At 37.4% G+C, this 21,174-nt stretch overlaps 1 protein-coding gene across 2 annotated transcripts in view; it reads right to left on the bottom strand.

Annotated features, from left to right (window-relative positions):
• Nucleotides 1-1,080: 1,080 nt before the first annotated feature.
• The window catches only part of TAF1A (TATA-box binding protein associated factor, RNA polymerase I subunit A), a 31,286-nt gene continuing 11,192 nt past the window's right edge, over nt 1,081-21,174 (bottom strand). For both annotated transcript variants that reach the window (XM_004699925.2, XM_045298043.1), the window contains exons 4-11: nt 20,296-20,409; nt 19,661-19,859; nt 18,020-18,150; nt 16,931-17,089; nt 10,148-10,214; nt 7,908-8,031; nt 5,552-5,706; nt 1,081-1,555 (exon numbers count right to left, since the gene is read on the bottom strand). In XM_004699925.2, coding sequence (XP_004699982.1) covers nt 1,443-1,555; nt 5,552-5,706; nt 7,908-8,031; nt 10,148-10,214; nt 16,931-17,089; nt 18,020-18,150; nt 19,661-19,859; nt 20,296-20,409 — 1,062 coding nt within the window. In that variant the 3' untranslated portion in view covers nt 1,081-1,442. The remainder of the gene's footprint in view (nt 1,556-5,551; nt 5,707-7,907; nt 8,032-10,147; nt 10,215-16,930; nt 17,090-18,019; nt 18,151-19,660; nt 19,860-20,295; nt 20,410-21,174) is intronic.

Genomic DNA, 21,174 nt, shown 5'->3' on the forward strand with positions numbered 1-21,174 from the left:
AGGGGGGAATGGATCACAGGGAGCTACGTGTGGCCTCCTCTCTGGGGGACGGGCAGCGGAGGGGTGGGTGAAGGGAGACGCCGGACAGTGTAATATAAGATACAATAATAATTTATAAATTATTAAGGGTGCATGGGGGAGAGGGGAGGAGGAAGGGAAGGGGAGGGGGAAAAAAAGGAAAATTAGCGGGTTCCGGGAACCCAAGAGGCAAGCGAATTTTGGGAATGATGAGGGCAACAAATGTATAGATGTGCTTTACACAATTGATCTATGTATTGTGATGAATTGTATGAGCCCCAATAAATTGATAAAAATATATATATATAAATTTATTTCACAGTACCACGTCATATTTAATACACAAAAGAGTCAAGAAAACTACGTGAAAGCAGCAGTAACTTATGTAGAGCTATGGTGTCCGATTAAATAGACACACATTACAGAAGGGTAGCAGGGAGGAGACGAGCCAGTCTAGGTGCAGTGCAGCAATGATGAAACACACAACTTTCCTCTAGTTCTTAAATGCTTCCTCCACCCAACTATCATGATTCCAATTCTACCTTACAAATCTGGCGAGACCAGAAGATGTACACTGGTACAGACAGAAACTGGAAACAAGGGGAATCCAGGACAGATGAACCCCTCAGGACCAGTGGTGAGAGTGGCAACTCCGGGAGGGCAGAAGAAAAGTGGGGTAGAAAGGGGGAACCGACCACAAGGCTCCACATATAACCGCCTCCCTGGGGAACAGACAACAGAAAAGTCGGTGAAGGGAGACGTCAGACAGTGTAAAATATGACAAAATAATAATTTATGTATTATCAAGGGTTTGTGAGGGAGGGGAGGCAGAGAGGGAGGGGATAAAATGAGGAGCTCAAGTAGAAAGCAAATGTTTTGGGGTTTTTGAAGCAATGTTTTGAGAATGATGATGGCAACAATTATACAAATGTGCTTGACACAATGGATGGATGGATGGATTGTGAAAAGTTTTACAAGCCCCCAATAAAAAGATCCTTAAAATAAATAAATAAATAAAGACAGATATAATTTGTATGTCTTTTTTGAAGAATGATTCTTTAATGTTATATTTAACAGTACAAAAATAAATTTGTGTGTATGTATATATTTACAAAGAATAAAGTCGGCAAACTAGTGCTGTAACTAAAACTGATAGCAAAAGGAATACAAAAAGATTAAAAAAATAACTTTTTAGGAGTCATATAAGCTATCTTATAAAACCATCTTTCACATATGAAACATTAATTTCATTATAGTTCCAGGTTAAATATATCCAATTTCTCTGTGAAATTGTTAGAATATACAAGGAACTTCAACAAGTTCAGAGAAAAATTGCACTTTTTAAACTGAATATATGAACACACTCATAATGATCAAGTTATCACACTGTTCAAGGCAATGTAAATAAAAATTTGAATTTAACATCAAAGTCCTGGATTTACAATACTATATCTTTTCACTGATTTGTTCATCTGCTTAATTTTCTTCCTTAAGACTTGATGACCTTGCTTTGAAACATAGCGAAAATATCTACAACCTAAAAAACAAAATAAAAAGAATTTTAGTATTTATCATCAAATTCTTCCAGAAATTTTCATTTTTGCTCCAACTCTGGTAAACTTATGATTATGAAAATTGATTTGTATACTCTATATCAGTATGTCATGTATATTCCAAGATCAGGCACCAATGCTTATTTTCTATATTCTGTCCCCAAACCCCAGTCCCAGTAATTGTTTTCTCCAAGAACAAATTACTATGGGTTCCTCCCAATATTAACTGTAAATTGACCTAAAAGGGCACTATAAAAATAGTAAAGGAGAAATACTACTGTAAAGAACTAGAAAAAAAGGATCCTAAGTTAGAAAAGAGGTCAGCATCGAGCTACTCATTCCAGTCATTCAGCAAGCCACTAGATGGTGGCCCTTTCGCTTTGAAAAAGGTACATAATACCCCATATAAATTCTCCTGCTTCTCATAGCCTTATAATGCTGAGAAGCATTTATCAAGCATTTCAAAGAAGCAAATGAAATCCCTATAAGGAAAACATAAAGTTGATATTGAAAGTATCAGAATTATTTCATTTAATAAATGGAGGCCTTAACTCACACATGAATTAACTGTAATTAATTTCATTACAGTTCCAAGTTATTTTTATATATATATATATATATATATATATATATATATATATATATATATATATCCATCTTATCTGGCAAATTGTTAGGATATAGAAAGGTACTTTCAAAAAGTTCATGGACATGCTTTTTCAATTCCATTTTCCACAGATTTGTTTATGTCCTCTCATATATGTACATATAATAACCATTTTATTATTCCTACAAATAACATGTCGGGATAGCCTTACTCTATTAGCTGGGAAGAGCAAGTTTCCATAACATCATTTATAATTATTTGTGTGTCTTAACTCATAAGAGTTTAGCAAAAAAGCTTATGTAGATTTCTGCTTTCCCTTAAGGCAGCAGTTCTCAACCTGTGGGTCGTGACCCCTTTGGGGGTTGAACGACCCTTCCACAGGAGTCACCCGATTCAGAACAGTAGCAAAATTATTGTTATGAAGTAGCAACAAAAATAATTCTATGGTTGGGGGTCACCACAACATGAGGAACTGTAAGAAAGGGTCGCAGCATGAGGAAGGTTGAGAACCACTGCCGTAAGGCAGAGAGGCAGAGAAAGCTAGAAAGAACGTCTCTCTCATGGCAGCAACATGAAAAAAGGCTAGCACAAAATCCTAACTCTTCTCAAGCCTACTGGAGAGTTGACATCACAGGGCAACCAAGCAGCCTGAGTTCCCAGAGGAAAGGGCCCTTCCAAGGAGAAATGGGACAAGAACTGGCTCAGCTGTAGCAGGGTATGGACAGAAGTCTGTGCACACGAGCAGCTCATACTCTAAGCATGGAACAACAACACAGCACAACTAGAAGAGTTTGAATCCTGGAATGTTGCAGTAACAACCACAACAAAAACAAATCCAAGTGAAGAGATTCCCTCCACCCAACACTGCCAACTTGCCAGGCCAGAGATGGCATTTTCAGGCATAACCTTATCTGATACTCATGTAATACTTTAGAAGTTTAAGTAGCATTCTGACATTAGGTCTACTTGATACTTATACTATCTTGTACGCAAATCAGGACAATGCCATTTCAAAGGAGGTTTATAAATGTTCTATGGCAAGTAAGTGACAGCACTGAGTAACCGCATTAGAACTCTGCTCAACCACACTACATCACAAGCCCCTATGTTTCTCAAGGAGCCCGGAAAGCACAGGGATTACACATTGGGCTGCTAACTACAAGGCCTGCAGTGTGAAACCATAGGACTTTCTACTCCTATAAAGAATTACAGTCTTGGGGTCACGACAATGGCATCGACTTGATGGCAGTGAGGGTTTTTTTAATATTTATGAGGCAGTAGAAAAATCATAACCCAAAGCTCACTTCTGTCTCATCATCAGTGTATTTTAAAAATTTATTTATTTCCTTTGTTTTCACAAATTTTCGGGTTTGTTCACCATTGTACTCTTTGGGATTGAATTGTGGGCCTGCTCCCTACAAATAGGCGATATAAATCCCAGCCTCTATGCCTGTGAGGGCAATCTTATTTGGGAATGATCTCTTTCTGTTAGGTTGATGTGTAGGCTATCTCTGGACTCGATCCCTTTTGAGATACAAGAGAGACTAAACCAGCAAGTCGGCTAGCAGATAAGGTGGATACCAAGACAAACAGATCAATCAGATCGCCGCGGAAGCACAAAGCACATGTTGAGGTAGACCTTCCTCAGGCCAACAGAGGAAGCCTTCTTCTAGAGCAGCGGTTCTCAACCTGTGGGTCTCGAATGACTCTTTCACAAGGGTCACCTAAGGCCATCGGAAAACACATTTCCGATGGTCTCAGGAACTGAGACACGGCTCCTCTAGCCGTCTCCAGGCGGGTCCACCCACATGCAGATACAGCCACATACGAGTACCCGGGCGGCGTGAAGGCTGCTACCCATGCTACACCATGCTTCAAGACAAAATTTCATTTGTCATTAGAAATAAATATTTCACAATATATAATTACATATTGTTTTGTGATTAATCACTATGCTTTATGTTCAATTTGTAACAATGAAAATACATCCTGCATATCAGATATCTACATTACGATTCATAAGAGTAGCAGCACAATTACAGTTACGAAGTAGCAACGAAAATAAAGTTATGGCTGGGGGGGTCACCAAATGAGGAACTGTATAAAGGGCCGTGGCATTAGGAAGGTTGAGAATCACTGCTCTAAAGCCTGCAACTCGGAATTAGAGCTTCTCACCCTGAATTCTGAGAAATTGCATTTACAAGGAAGAAGAAAATGTTCTAGAATTGAATAACAGCTGCACAACTCTTCTTGATATAACTGAATTATTGAATTGTGTGACATGTTGATGAAGTGCTAATAAAAACTGTTTAAAAAACAAAACATTTGTTTGTTAAAGGCACTCACTTGTAGTATTTCTGCTCTAATAGTAGAACTAGATAACTATCTCACACATTCATTGAGAATACTAATTCCAGGTAACACAAACTATATCTAAAACTGAACAGGTGGTAGGTTATTTTCTTCACCCCGGACCAATATTTTTCAAATTAGTATCAGCAGTTCCTACAGCCTCACATTTAGTGGGATGGAGCATATGAGAATTTCATTGGTCAAAATAGTCTACAAAGAAAAGATCACCCCCCAAGGGGGAGGAACAACAGAAATGTGGGCATAGATATGAAAATAATAACAATTTATAATTTTACAAGGGTTCATGAGGATGGAAGGGTGGGGAAGGGAGGGAAAAAAAGAGGAGCTGATACTAAGGTTTCAGGTAGAAAGAAAATGTTTTGCAAATAATGATGGCAACATATGTACAAATGTGTTTGATACAATTGATGTATGGACTGTTATAAGAGCTGTAAGAATCCCCAATAAAATTATTTATATACAAAAAAAGATCAATTCCTCTTTTCTTCCAAGAGGCTTTTCATATAAGTTAATGGGGGGCATTCTTTTTTTTTGGGGGGGGGGTGTGTCCAGCAACAGAAGTAGAATTCTTTTTCTTCCAGAAACAAGATAAATAAATATAGGTGTTGTATGCAACAATGAGGCCAACAAAGATTATTATTCTTTTTCTTAGAAAGCAGACAATCTCAGTAAACTTTCTATACAGAAGTCCAAATTGACATTGGTTGTGGGATCAGTCTGCATCATATACTGTGGTTCCAGATACACTGATGTTAGAACACACAAAAACCATCACAATCACTATAAGATCACCATTTCTAACACCACGGACACACCTTACAAACACAGAATTGCCTTGTGCCAACTTGGGATTCCTTCTTTCATTCAGTAGTTACTTCTGGAGCCACGAAAACCCCTAGGTCCTGTGCTAGGTGTGCTCAAATAGGAAGAAATGACATCCCCTTTTCATTTCAAAATTGTCTCGAAACTATGTCTACAATAAACAAAAACACGCATGTACCTTTTCCTAATAATATGCCAGCTACCAAAGCTTTCTCACAAGCCAACGCCTTGTCTTCCATCCAATCACTTTTTGCCCAAAAGTAGCTGAAGTGAAAGTTTGGCCACCAACTTTTCCTGGAGTTCCACTCTTCTTGAACCCAAGCCAGATGATGTCTGCGGGGAGAAAATGCGTGACAGATCACTGAGGGGCTAGGTCTGTGCGTGCTGTCAGAATGTGAATGTAAGTAGAGTCTACGAAAAGATGTCAAGGAAGGCATTTCCAAACAAAATTCTGGGTATGGTCAGACACATGATGAAAAAAAAGTATGAATGTAAATTTTTTCCATTTCCACATCATTTTCTATTTCATTAGCAAGCAAGTTCAGTATAACACAATGGTTAAGAGCATAGAATATGAAGCTAGAATCCTGTATTCAAATTTCACTTCTTTCATTTATGATCTATGTGGTATGCAGCAAGTTCTTAGCCTCCTGACCCTAAGTTTCCTTGAGAATATTGATGATACATATCCAAGTGGCATTGTTAACAAAATTAAACAAGTCTACCAGTACAGTGGGTTTCATATAAATTCACTGCCGGTCAATTCTGATTCAGTGACCCTATAAGCACAATATGGCCTAGTGGTTATGTGTTGGGCTGCTAACTGCAAGATCAGCAGTTCAAAGCAACTTGCAGGCCACAGAGAAAGATAAGGCTTTCTACTGCTGTAAACAGTTAGTCTTGGAAATCCACAGGACCGTCCACTCTGTTCTGTAGGATTGTGGCAAGTTGGAACCGACTCAAGGGCAGCGAGTTTGGTTTTCCAGGGGGTTTCCTTATTATTATTATTACTTACAAGTTACATTAAAACCTTACTTTTGAAAAAATGAGGACTTGATGCCAGGGGCTTAAGTGGAGAGCAAATGTTTTGAGAATGATGAGGGCAATGAATGTACAAATGTGCTTTACACAATTGATGTATATATGGATTGTGATAAGAGTTGTATGAGCCCCTAATAAGATGATTAAAAATAATAATAAAATAAAACCTTACTTTAAAATTATATGCTATCAAGAATTACTATCCAAATCAAGTTGCCATTCAGACTATACAAACACACCTATGAAATTCAGTTGAAACTAAACAATGCTAAGTTCTCTTCCATAATTTAATTTAGCAAATTCTTATTTAGCACCAATGTGCTCCCTCTGGCAAAATTTCTAGAAATTCAAAAATGAATAATACATTTCTTTGACTTCGAGAACCTTATGGTCTAGGTTAAGAAGTGCTTTCAACTTAAAAACTGGTTTACAGTGAGTCCACCAACATACACCAACAACAAAAGCCCACTTGCCATCGAGTTGTCTCCACCTACGGTCACCTCATATGGGATTTCCAAGGCTATAACTCTTTACAGGAACAAACAGCCCTCTCTCGCCTGCGAGGCAGCGGATGCTTTCAACGGCCAATCTTGGGGTTAGCAGCCCAGTGCTTCCCCAACAGAGCACCCTACAAGCATTTCCCTTGCGGCACTGTTTTCTCTCCATGGTCAAGCCAGATGTGAAATCTGGAGCAAGTGTCCCCTCATATTGAATTTTCTAACCAATTAAAATGGATATAATTAATAAAAGGAACTTAATTTTGTGATATCCTTTCTTATACACAAAGTAAAACTGATATGAGACCCTCCTTTTCTTACTCAAAATGTGATACTAAAGAGATCAAAGCCCCCAATAAAATGACTTAAAAAAATTATAATAAGGTTCATAACCCTAAAAATAAAAGATATCAGAGGACAATAAGTAGTACTGCTTCTTAAGCGTTTCTGATACTGAAGATCCTTATGGGAGCAGCCAGCCTAAATCCTTTTCCTGTGGAGTGGCACTGGGTTTGAACTATAGACCCAGTGGTTAGCAGTTCAATGCTTAATGACAGATTTTTTTTTTTGATACCCAGCTCACAGGTGCTTAATAAATATTTACTGACTGAATGACCAATGATTATTGTCTCGCGTTGTGATCTTAAAAGAGCTGATAACACACTTGCCTGTCATGGAAGAAATAAGTCTTTACAGAGAGCTTTACAGTCTGCAACAAAGACTGGCAGTGATTCCTCTCTCTGATGTGACAATATATGCAAGGGAGCTTCAAAAAGCTCACAAATTCCATTCCAAAAACTCCCAGCACACTGTTTGAAGACCCTTGTACTTATTCCCCAGCTGCACAATATTAAGACAGAGTACTTATTTTAATAGCCCAAACAAAATTTAACAGGATTTTTTAAGTTATGCTTAAGATTTTGCATTTATTTCCTTGTTTCCAACACACTTCTAAAAAGTTGGTCCAGTAATAAATACTGTCTGTTTCTTACTTACCCCATTAAGGTCTCTTTCAGATATTTTGCCAAATATCTCCATGCAGTTATATTTTTCGTGCACCCAGAAAAATCCAATATTGCAAATAACACCTCTAGTCCCAGTTTACGGTGTTCTTCTTTATCTGCAGCAATCAAACCAGTTCAAGTTTACAAACTTTGTGAAATAGACAAAGCTAAAAATATATATAGCTGATAAAATATTACAGTGTGGTTAAACATTTAGAACAACTCATTATGTTCACACCCTCCTGTGATGAATCTGAAGAATTCACTAATTTGTTCCACGAAATAAAGGAATTCTGGTGACTCTTCAGGTTAGGTGTTAGACTACCAACCACAAGGTCAACCATTCTAACCTAGTGCCATTCAAATGGGAAAGATGAGACTGCCTGCTCCTGTACAGATGGACAGTTTTAAAAACCCTGTAGAGGGTTGTTTTTAATAGAAACTAGCTCAGTGGCAGTAGGGTTTTGGTGGCACTGTGGGTTTAACAGTGGGCTGCTAACTGCAAGGCCGATGGTTCAAACCCACCAACTGATCCATGGGAAAAGATACAATTCTGTGTTTCCTTAAAAATTCAGAATTACTGATTCAGAATCACTTGACAACAGTGGGTTTGACTATGGATGATAGTGGAAGTCCCTATATCAGTGGTTCTCAACCTGTGGGTTACAACCCCTTTGGGGGGGCGTCAAATGAGCCTTTCACAGGGGTCGCCTGATTCATAACAGTAGCAACAAAATAATTTTATGGTTGGGGGGGTCACCACCACATGAGGAACTGTATGAAAGGGCCGCGGCCTGAGGAAGGTTGAGAACCGTTGCTCTACAAGGATGAACCCATAGGAATCTGGTGAATCTCCTCTGACCAGGTCAATGGATGTGAACAACCTTGCTACCAGACAGAAAGCATTATAAAGTTGATTATGGCAGATGTAGTTCTCATTTGTTCTCCCTTTTGACCATTTTAAAGTTGTTTCATATTTTAAAAAAATGAAGAGCAAATACACATGGATTAAGCCCCCAGTGAATTTCCTCTAGTCATGGACCAGGGATTTGAATAACTTTCACCCTGCTATTGTGCAGAATACACATGAAATGTATTGTTGCAGAACCAGTTAGGTTAAATTCTAACACCTTATCATTTGAACTCCTTTTTGATCAATTTAAAATTTGTTCTGGTTTTTATATTTCCTACTTTCTTTTCTATTGAGGATTTTCCTCTGGATTGTTGTTGTTTTTGCTTCATGTTGGGGTTGTTTGTTTTTTTGGTATGTTTTCCAGTATATGAAATCCAAGATACTTCATTGATAGAGGCAGTAACTGTATTAGTAGGGGCATTGAAGGGGCGGTTGGAAGGGATGGGGAGCTAATAACAATGAGTACAAGAAGGAAGAAAATGTCCTAGAACTGATTGTAATGATGACTGTACAACTTTTTGTTACAACCTAACTATTGAAGTGCATAACATTGAAGTAAATGCCAATAAAATGATTAAAAAACTAACAGTGGGTTTGATTTAGGGATGTCATATACTCCTCTCTTTATATAGTACTGAAAGCATGATTTAACATAGCTACCCTAATAGTGGAGGAGCGCTGGTGGCATAGTGGACTAGCATTGGACTGCTAACCACAAGGTCAGCAGCTCGAAACCACCAGCCACTCCAAGAGGGAAAATTGAGGCTTTCTCCTCCAAAAATATTTTCAGACTCTAAAACCCACAGGGTCAGTTCTACTTTGTCCTATAAGGTCATTATGAGTTAGAATCGACTTGATGGCTGTGAGTTTGGGTTTTAGGTTTTATGGCCTATTTGTTCATATTCTATGTTCTCTTCTCTTAGGAGATGGACATGGACTATCCCAGTACAATCGAGCTTACTGAGCTGATTTAATTCAGCAAAGGAATATGATCTTTTCTATGCTGACCTGAAACCCCTAAGGATTAAATAAAGTGAGGTAAATTTTTGCTGGCAATTGCCTAATGTTCTACAACAGGATCAGCAAACTTTCAGTAAAGAACCAGAGAATAACTATTTTAGACTTTGGGTCCACATGATCCATCAAAAGTACTAGTTTACCATACAGTGAGAAAGGAGTCAGATAATAAATGCATGAGTGGGCGTGGCTATGTTCCAACAGAACTTCATGCAGTGGGTGGATTTGACTCACTGGTGATACTCTGTCAGTCCTCTGTTCTGTAACTTATATGAACAAACAATTATAACACAAATTCTTACCTGAACTTTTAAGAATTTTATGGAACTCTAACATCAATTGATGAGATGGTACAATCTGATACAAAATCTGAAAGATAAAATAACATTTTCACACTCTATATGCATTTTCAAATTTCTGCTTGTTTTCAAGAAAAGTTCTTGTGTATTATGCTTTTGCAAATAAATGAAGAATTCAGAGGATAAATTTATCTTATCTGCTTTCTATTTGGATATAGAAAAATGTTTACTATAAAGCTTTTTTAAAATCTCACAAATAACAAGATCATTGTTAGATTTGGAGGAAATAAATGAGGATCTGATACACTTTTATATTGTGTACTCCATTTAAAAATTTTAAATTATTTTTTGAAGTCAGGACTGAAGACAATTGTTAAACATCATTATCACATGGGGGGAGGGGAGTTGTAATGTAATATACTGATTAGGGAAGCTACAGAATATTTGTGCAAAACAAACTCAATATGATAAGTTAGCTATTTTGGAAGATTATATTAAGAAATACATTATAATTTTTTAATGGTTCAAGGTCTGCTTTACACACAGTTTAATGAAATAAATTTTTTTACATAATAGAAAGAAAGTCAAATTTTTTCTCTTTAGGAAAAAAATTGACTTTTTTAATAGATGTGTAAAAATTTTAAATAAAATTTCTTGTAGCAGCATATATAATTACTAAAAATTAATTAATTCTGTGTTTATTGGAGGTACTTTGACCTTACACTGGAAAAATTTCCAAAACAATAAAGTTTTTTCATTTCTCTTAAAAGTTTTTCAAAACTGAGCTCTAATAAAAATCACATTTGTCTCATGATTTAGAATTCCACATAAAGCTCAATAATTTATAATTTTTTTATTTTAAGAAAATAAAACATATCTAAGAAATATATACAAACATTCAACAAATTTTTCTAAGCTAGATAAAACCAAGTTGTCAGTAACCAGGTTAAATAGGAAATTGAACATTAACTCTAGTAGTCTTTCATCAGTTTTGAAAAAAATTTCACCATTAAGTACATGTAAAGTATTACCACATTATAGAAACCTTTTTAAAACAGAAATATCAAAATATAAACTGATTGTTTCTCGACATAGCCTCCATCTAGGTCTACACACTTCTAAAGGTGGTTTTCCATCTTTCTAACCCTTCCTTCCCTGAAAAATTTCACACTCTTCCATTTACACCAAACGAAAAGAAGAGTGGGCACCCTCGAAGGGCTCAAACCTTGTTCCTTTGAAATGTTCTCTACCCCAGAGGGATGGATGAATGACAATGTTTTTGTTGTCTGTTTGTTTTGGTTGGGGGGCGGGGGGTTGTTTGTTTTCTGGGGTTGTTCTTATTGGTTTGGGTTTTTGTCACACATGACCCCAAAGTAGACCAGAGTTGTTCGTACCCTATAGACAAGCCGCTGGATTCTGGTTCTCACTTAATTCTAGCCCCAATGCAAGAACAGTTAGTTCTTATAGCATGGCCCTGCTCAAGACTTGCTTTTCATGAAGAGATCTCTGAAGAAAAGGGTGCTACAGCAAAGCGCGGTGAAGAAACAAATGGTGGCTGGCTATCAATCGTAATAGTGTCTGGGGTCTTAAAGGCTTGTATTCAAACAAGCAGCCATCTAAGTGAGGAGTCAATAAGTCCACATGGAAGAAGCACACGAGCTTGTGTGGATCCAAAATTCAACTATGAGGAAGGAAACGTATCAGAGCTTAAAGTGTGCACACCCAGTGTATACAAGGCTGTGGAGGGCAGCTGGAGCCCAAAATCCTTCTGCAGAGCATCTCGTCAGATTAAGCCTCTGACAGGTCCCCTCTGGCCACAGGTGAGGGACACAAACAGCTTTGCTATCAGACAGAAATTACTGTAAACTTAATTATGGTGAATCGAACTATGGTATAATATGATGTATCAGTTGATGTCCCTCTTGATCCAACTTGAATTTGTACTAGGCTTAAGTATTTCTTGCTTGTTCCACGACAAAAATGTCTCCTCTGGTTTTTAAAAAATATTGCTGGTGGCCTTTTCTTTCTTACTCTTATTTTTATTCTTAATCTCTATATTATTATGATCCTTTTCTTTCTGTTGTTTTTGTTTGTTTCTTCTAGGCTTCCTAGTTTATGAAGCACAGAAGGAGTGGACACACAGATGCAATGATTTGTACGGGGAGTGGGGAACCAGGGAGGAGCAAACAATGAATGCAGGAGGGGGTATGGAGCACTCAAACTGATTGTAATGATGTATATACAACTCGTTAGAAAGCAACTTAACTAAGGATGTATATGATGTGACTTTTATATCAAATCTATTAAAAATAAATAAGTAAATGTTCGCTGAGTTTGGGGGAGCAAAAGAAATCTGAAAGGGCAAGATCGGGGCTGTAGGGTAAATGCGGTTAAATAAGCAACACAATTTTAGGAAGACAGCCTTGGTGCACTGTCATCACCCTCGGTGCAACTTTCCTGACCTTTTTCTCACGAATGAAGTTTTCCATTTCCTTTAAACTTCTCTGTGACAATCTTCAGAGTACCCGTTTGGAATCTCATTAAACTCACATAACTTTCTGAGCTAATCTCCCTGCCTTGCATTTGACTAGCCCAGTAAGAGCCTTGGTTTTTATGGGGCCTTCTTCTCTCTGGTTCATTTTGGTAATTCCAAGACTAACCCCGGTAACAATATGTTCCATAAAAGTCTCCATCATTAGCTTCTACCTTACTTAAAAGACTGATGGAAGAATGAGCTTAGAGGTAGCTGATCTTCAGGCAATGTTTTTTACTCAGTATCCTTTTTGATTTTTAAAGTTATCTTAATAAGGCTAAGACACGTGCATTACTGAGAACTGAGGTCTGAAATACGTTTTAAAATCTTAGTTGCTTCTTATAGCATTTTTAAGTGAATTTTCAAACTTAATTAAACTAAGTGAAGATACTGTTTACCTTTTATTAATTATCTTTAATATGTTATTGTATAAATGTGTCAGAGAGATATTTTGAAGAGTAAAATTAAAGTAAAACCAAAACTCACTGTCACTGAGAGAGTCTGACTCATGGAGACCCTCCAGGGCAGGGCAGAACTGCCCCTGTGAGTTTCTGAGACTGTTAAGTATTTACGGCAGTAGAAAGCCTCATTTTTGCTCACAGTGGTTGGTGCTTTCAAACTGCTGAGCTTGCAGTTAACAGCCCAACTCGTAACCACTTAAAGTAGCATACGTAATAAAACAAAGTCTGTTAGAAAATGTGTAAGCATACAGCTTCTACCTTTGAAGGTTTGGCTGGATAAACAGATTTTGATGAATACGCAAGTATACATTAGAGCTAACAGGTCTTAAAAGTAGCTTGACAAGAGGATTTCTCTCAGCCTACCTTTTGTAATTTACTCTGTTCTCCATTTAAAAGATGAGAAATTGTTCTGTTACTTTAGCAATTTAGAGTCAATGTATATTTCCAGTGTGTTTACTCAAAATGTTCAATGTTTTACTCTTCCCAAAGGAAATAGCAAAGTGTTTTACAGATTTCCAGTTGTACAGGCAAGAGATAAAAATATGGTATGACAAAAAAATAATGAAATAATTGCTGAAAACTCCAAAATGCTGCATGAAATCAGTTTTAAAATCCAGAAAAGCACAGCAGTCCTTCACCATGACAAATATAAGAAACACCGAGGCTGACCAGTATCTGAAAATCCAATGATACGGAATTTTTAAAAACAGCCACAGGAAACAAGCATAATATGTAGAGGGGATTCAGAGGTGAATGGTGGCTTATCTGTCACGAAAACACCAGCACCACCAGCGAACAGTTATGGAAATAAAAAAGAAAGCCAGTAAAGAATTCTACAACCAGCAAAACTATCCCTCAAACGGCAGATAAAATAAGATTCAAAAAGCCATTGCCAGCAAACTGGAAATACAATAAATGCTGAAAGATGTTCTGCAGACTGAAAGAAAATGACATCACATGGAAACTCCAATCTAGAAGAAGGAATGACAAGCACCAGAATGATAAATATACAGGTGAAAATAAATGAGTATCTGTGTACTCTCTGTTTAACAATTTACTTTGGAAGACATAAGACTCTAAATTTTTTAAAATATCTACCATGGGGTTTCTGCTATACGTAAAAACACGTATCACTGTAAAATAAGGGACAGGTTAGTAAATAAAACCATACTGATGAAAGGATGCTATATTTTATGTAATGTACAACAGTATTAACTCTGGAGTAGAATGCAATAAATTAAAACATCCATGTTAGAAATACACAACTCCTAAAATTCCAAAAAATGTAGAACAGATAAATGCATCAGGAGAGACCATAGCTCAGAGGCTACATGGCCTGGGGAGAGGGCGAGGATAGGCACAAACCTCCTATGTGGGGTAATGAAAAATTATGGAAACAAATACTGTTGGATGGTTACACCAAGTGCAAGTACGACTAATTACCAATCAATGGACTGTCAAACTGTGTGTAATGTATATTTTACCACAAAAAGTTCGTGGGGGAAAAAAAAACCTCAGAGAAAAATTAAAAGCCTAAAGAAATAGAGATGTACCATGTTTGTAGTTTGAAAACTTCACTATTGTTAAAATGTTAATTCTTTCCAAATTGATCTATAGGTTCAAAACCACAGCAGGATTTTTTTTGTAACAAAAGATATGCAAATACACAAAATAGAAATTCAAAGTAAGTGTAAAATTAATTTTCAAAAGGGAAGCCAAATTTACACGACCTTCAGGTCATGATTCCGGAGTTTGTTATAGTAATCAAGAGACATGGTATTGGTACTATATAGGGTCAACTGATTTTCAACAAAATTACCAATCTAATTCAATGCAGAAAGAAGTCTTTTCAATAAATGGTGATGCAGCAATCTTGTAAAGATAAATCTTGACCTTATCTCACTCACAGAACAATTAACTAAAAGTCTATCATAGACCGACACATAAAACTTTACCACTCCTAGACAAAAATGTATGAGGCCTCCACTGCTTCTAGTAGGCAGACTTCTTAAACAAAAAAAGCACTAACCACCCCCACCTCCAAAAGAGGTAAAATTGCATCAATTGGATTTCATCTTAATTTTTAAATCCCACTCTGTTAAGAAAACAAAAAGACAAGCCACACATTGGGGGAAAATATTCAGTATTCATATAACTGAACCCTCACCACCACAAACGCCTCCATCCCCCAAGCCCCCACTAGCCCCTGGCCCTGTTTCTATTGTGCACAGGGTTGCTATGGGTCGGAATTGACCCGATGGCACCTAACAACAACAGCAGCAGCAACAACACAACAACAATACACACACACACACCGTTATATTAAAAACACTAAAATGTAAAAAAACAAACTCAACTCCTCCAAGTCAGTATGACAACTCCTCCCCAAGAGATAAAATATTTAACAGAAGACAGGAAGAGGATGGGCTAACTGCACATCCAAAGATACTGAAGATGATTTGCAATAATGGAATGAGAATTAAAACCACAATGAGATACTACTACATACACATGAAAACAAAAACACAGAAGCCCTATGTGACCGAACAGAAAGAGCAGAGCTGCTCCAAAGGGTTTTCTAAGACGAAGATCTTGACGGAAGCAGAGCCCACAGCTTTCATCCACAGAGCTGGTGAGTTCAAACTGCCAACCTTACTGTTAGCAGTCAAGTGCTTTACCCACGGCACCAACAGGACTCTCCTGACACACCCACTAGAAGAGCTATAATTTAAAGACTGAACAAGGAAAAGCGCCCTCTGTGCGGTGGGTTAGACACGGGGCTGCTAACTGCAGGGCCCATGGCTCCATGTCACCAGCTGTTCTGCTAGAGAAACATGAAGCTCTCTGCTCCCATGAAATTTAAAGTAGAGGATCACTATGCGTTAGAATTGGCTCAATAAGTGGGTTTGATTTGGGTTAGTTGGTAAGGATGCAAAAAAAAACTGGACTTTCATACATTGTTGGTAGAAGTACCAATAGTACAGTTACTTCAGAAAGCAGATGGCAATTTTGTTGATTTTTAAGTTAAATATATACTTTAAACGTATAAGCAAAAGAATTAAGAATATATATGCACACAAAGACTTATACTTGGATGCTTATCACAGCATTACTCATAATAGCAAAAAAGTAAAACGAACCCAAATGTCCAATAAAAAGTGAAGGTATAAAATAGGATCACTACAAAGCAATAATAAGGAATAAATTACTGATACATGCAGTAACATGGAGCAATCTCAAAACATCATGCTAATCAAAGGAAGCCAGACATGACTGTGACAGGAGTGCATTTACATGACATTCCAGAAGCAGGGAAATATGTCTACAGGACAGAGAGCCGCTCAGTGGTTGCCTGGGGTCAGGAAGGTACAGGACGCATTGGCTGTATGGGGAGTACGGGAACTTACTGAGGTGATGGAAATGTCTTCTATCTTGATTACCATGGTGGTTACATAGATAGATACATTTGTCACAATGCATCCAACTATACCTTAAAATAGGTACATCTAACTGTATGTAAATTGCATTTCAAAACACTGTTTATTAAACAAATATAAAGGTAGTGCTTTCCAAGCAGGGCGGCAAGGAGCTGCTGAAATACTGATCTTTTCCTCTGTTTCACGTGGGAAGGAAGGAGGGCTACCTACATCCTGTGGCTGTGAACATGTCCTCCGCTTACCTCAGTAACATGCTCTCTGGGCGCTAGAACAGGAAAGGTGTGAAGCGCTGACCTAACAACCTTTTAAAGTAGACTCTCACCCCCGTTCAAACACGGACATAAAAAGTCTATACCTTAAGCACACTGATCAGTTTCTCTCTGGGTGCCTTCTCCCTTTTTAGAAAGCTGTACAGGTAGATATGGGCATTCGGGTTTGTTGGGAACTTCTCATCATATGCGTAATTGGTGAGGATCTCCCGGGCTCCATCGTGATCCCCGTGGAACTCCAGCATCTGTATAGAGTAAGTCAGAATCGCTTAGTTAAATTCTGTCATCAGAGACCTAGACAAAGGATAATAGATAACTTTACTGATAAATACGAAAAATCTCAAAACTGGCAAGCAATACGCATAGGGAATAACAGTGATGTCACACTGTTTGTGTTGACCAGCATTATGTCACAAGCTTTATGGAACACAGAACATCACTTGTTAACATGCCTGCAGGGTTTCTCATTTTTCCCTTAATACTTAGATACTGAAAAAATGCAGTGCCTTCAACAGAAAAACTGTTCCTATAAGAAATAGGTTTCTCAAAGCAGGGCACAATACTAGCTGGAAAAAGATCACATAAAGCAACTAACCTCAGTGCCCTACATAACTTCAGCCCTCAAAAGAGTGCATAGATTATACTTTTTCTCATTTGGGTCCCATCTTTACACAGGAATTCCCAGAGCCACTGGCATTTAGTTTCAGAAGTTATTTTTTGGCAGCACAATTCAGCACTCATCAAACTGTCCCCAGTTTATAGTCCAGATTTATTCCTAGAGCCCAGTGCCAAAGGCATACCTTTCACAAGGACCCTGGGATAGAAGAGCATCATTAAGAACCTCCTAAACACCCATTATACTTCACCTCATACACTGTGACCTAGTTTCAGATTTTCTTCTCTTCCTTTATATCAACCTCATCAAATCATAAAAAGTCCTTCTGCTTTCCTTTTAACCTCAGGAAGAGTCCAGCACTATAATTTACAACTATACATACTTCCTTTTATCTACAAGCATTTGTAACAGCAGATTATCTATTGATGAAAATAAACACAGTAAAATTAACAGTATACTCATAAAATTAAAATAAATTATTCAGACAGCTGAACAAGAGAAGTTATATTTCCTTAGTAATTTTCTCCATTAGTTTTCTTCTAAATTAGAAAAGTCTTACCTCTACATAACTTTTCACAAAAGGGTCCCAAACCCCAGGAATCTTAATCAATGCAGAAAGATTTACAGATGTCTTCCAGCTCTGGCTGAGCATATTCTGGGTTGCAGTGCTATATGCATAATCATCCTCATCTGCCCAAAAACAAGATGTTTGAACCTCATTCAGCGCGAGGACTACTGCTGGATCAGTCATCAACAAGTTCCCCGTGAAGAAAGGCTTAGTCCTGGTGGCTTCACTGCTGAACTCTAGCCACCAGTTAAAGATAACACTATTCATAATTATTAAAAGACATCCCACAAATTAGAAGAAGCTACTTACAAACCATATTATCTGATATGAATTTAGGTGGCAAAGTAGGTTATGCATTGGGCTGCTAACTACAAGGCCAATGCCTCTGTAAAGACTTACAGCCTTGGAAACCCACATGAGAAGTTCTACTCTGTCACTGTGAGGTGGAACTGCCTCCATGGCAGGGAGTAAGTGAGGTGGTCTATCAGGGGAAGGAGGATCAAGAGGATGTGTTTAACAGCTCCTATTTGGGGTGATGAAACTGTCCTACAACTATGATGATAGTTGCACAACTCTGGAAGCATAGCCCCCAAAAAGGAATTACACATTTGAAATGTGACTTGTATATGAATTATATATCAATATACAAAATTATTACAAAAGTTATTACAAGAAATGAGACTACTATATGCCATAAATTGGCTAATATGAAAAATATAGCAATAGCTAGTGTTGGGGAGAACACAGACAAAAAGAAAACTCTTATTAAACTACTGGTAGGACTATATCTATTGGACCCACTCTGGACTATTTAGCACATTATCTATGACAGCTGAGGATACACTTTCTACTCATAGGAGCACATGCTGGGTGCATAAGCACACGTGCCCATGCATGGCAAAGCAGCCCAGAGTTACGAATGACCAAAAGGGCCATCGGTAAGAGAAGAAATAAGAACTGAAAGGGCTGCATGAAACATAGTCATAGAAATGAACAAACTAGAGCTATAATCAACATGAGTGATTCTTTAAAAAATGTTCATTAAACAAGAGACACAAGGCCCAGGAAAACACAGATGATGGCTGATTCTTTACTATGTACAATTAGAGAAAAACAACCTATGTGAAAGAAACGTGCAGAGAATCATACAGCCCCAACCACATAAATCTGTGGGTAGAAGACCATCATTACTGAAAGTGAGAACAAGAGCATCGGGTTTGAGAAGGACATACAAAATAAACAACTTTATTTTGCCATATTCTTTAAACATTATTTGGTAAAACACTATGAAACAAACTAAACACCATTCTTAACACAGAGGGAGATGTTGATTATATGTAATAATGCCTACTGTAGAAAATTTGTAATTTGGGGGGAATTCAGTTTTAAAAAATAATATATACTGCCATGAACTTAACTTATGAAAAATCTAAAAACTTGGGAAAATTTTTGAGATATTACAAGTATGATACAGGATGGTCAAAAAGTTTACATTATTAAAACTGTCAGTTGTAATATCTAAGAAAGTCAGACTTGGAAGCAAAGGGATTAATAAATTACTTCTTAAAATTCCTTCTGCACCTATGTATCAGTGTCATTGCCCTAAGAAAAAGCTCACTCATTTTCACTCACCAAGCTTATATAATTCCATCTTCTGCTTAGACCAAGTGTAATACTGCAAAAGTCCTTTATAGGCCTGAATAAGGTTGATTAAGATTTCCTGGGAAGATGACTTTTCACCGTATCTCCATGTCTCTGCCTGGCTTAGATTTCTGTTCGCATCCTCAAGCATTCCATGATGTAGCAGGTACAATGCATGTTGTAAGGAGATCTGCAACAATAAAAAGGAAAAGCCCACAAACATGGAGATCATTAGTAAGTATCTGATTATCTACCGAATGATCAAAATGTGCTGCACGAAGACCGTGGTAGGACATAAACTGCATAACAACATGATATCCGATCAAAGTTTTTAAATAGCCTGGAAGAGAACACACATGAGACAATGGCACAACTAAGAAATAACTTGCATAAACTTCCAGAAGACAGTGTGAAAAACAATGACAGACTGAAAGATCTGAGGTATGCCAGTGAACGTGGAAGGAACTAGAAGCCATGACGTAAGAAACAATCCTACCATCTTTGAGCTTCTTTTATTTTTCCAGGTGTCTTATTTTCTGCCCATGCTTTTTACATTATTACCTGCCTGGAACAAGGAATTAAAAAACTTATCACTGCAAATATAAATCAGCAAAGCCCGAGCTCACCTTTAAGTAATTCATGACACCAATATTTTTCATTCTGTCCGCAAAGGTGCCGAAAGTCTCCAAGTTGCTCTTGGGATGATAGTATAGAATCTCACTGCCAAGCCTCCAAATAATCTGTCACAGCAGAAACCACAACCAAAATGTAAGATTCTTGCCCCAACCAATTTCTAGGAAAGGTAATTTTAAATTTATTTTTCTGCTTATACCACTTAAAAGCCTACCTTTCATTTACTTTCCTCAATAATTCTGTTAATATTTTACTGTATGTTATCCAGTGAAACTATTAAACTTTGTGTGATTTAACCTTTTCAATTGATAAAATTAGTATTAAATACCCGATGACTTATGAAAATCCGCACTTAAAACCGTTTAGTGTATATGTTGTTTTCCTTTTTCGTACATTTTATATCCCTTTTAACATATACTATATGCAATAGCCTTCTCACATATTCACTCCCAATGTTCAATGTTATGATTGACTATTAAAAAGTTATATAGCATGCTATGGCAATAATGAATGAAAATTAACAACAAACAATAAAACGTGGTATTTGACTTGTGCCAGAACCAACCTATACGAGGGTCATTGGAAAAGAACCCCCTTGTATGTTGACATCAAATCAACCTTGAATCCTGACAACTACGTTCCATGGGGTTTACACTGGCTGATTTGGGGGAAGTAGATCACTACACCGAAATTCTGAACTATCTCTAAGTGGACTCAAACGGCAGTCAAGAAATCAAATGATGTGCTGAACTGGGCAAATGTGCTTCCAAAGACCTCTTTAGGAGTGTCGAATAGCAAAGATGTCATTTTGTGGACTAAGGTGTCCTGACACAGCTGTGATACTTTCACCTACCTAATTATGAACAGGAACG

Source organism: Echinops telfairi, unplaced genomic scaffold (genome assembly GCF_000313985.2).
Source record: "Echinops telfairi isolate 266 unplaced genomic scaffold, ASM31398v2 ScPeMD7_7424;HRSCAF=8462, whole genome shotgun sequence".
NCBI lineage: Eukaryota > Metazoa > Chordata > Mammalia > Afrosoricida > Tenrecidae > Echinops > Echinops telfairi.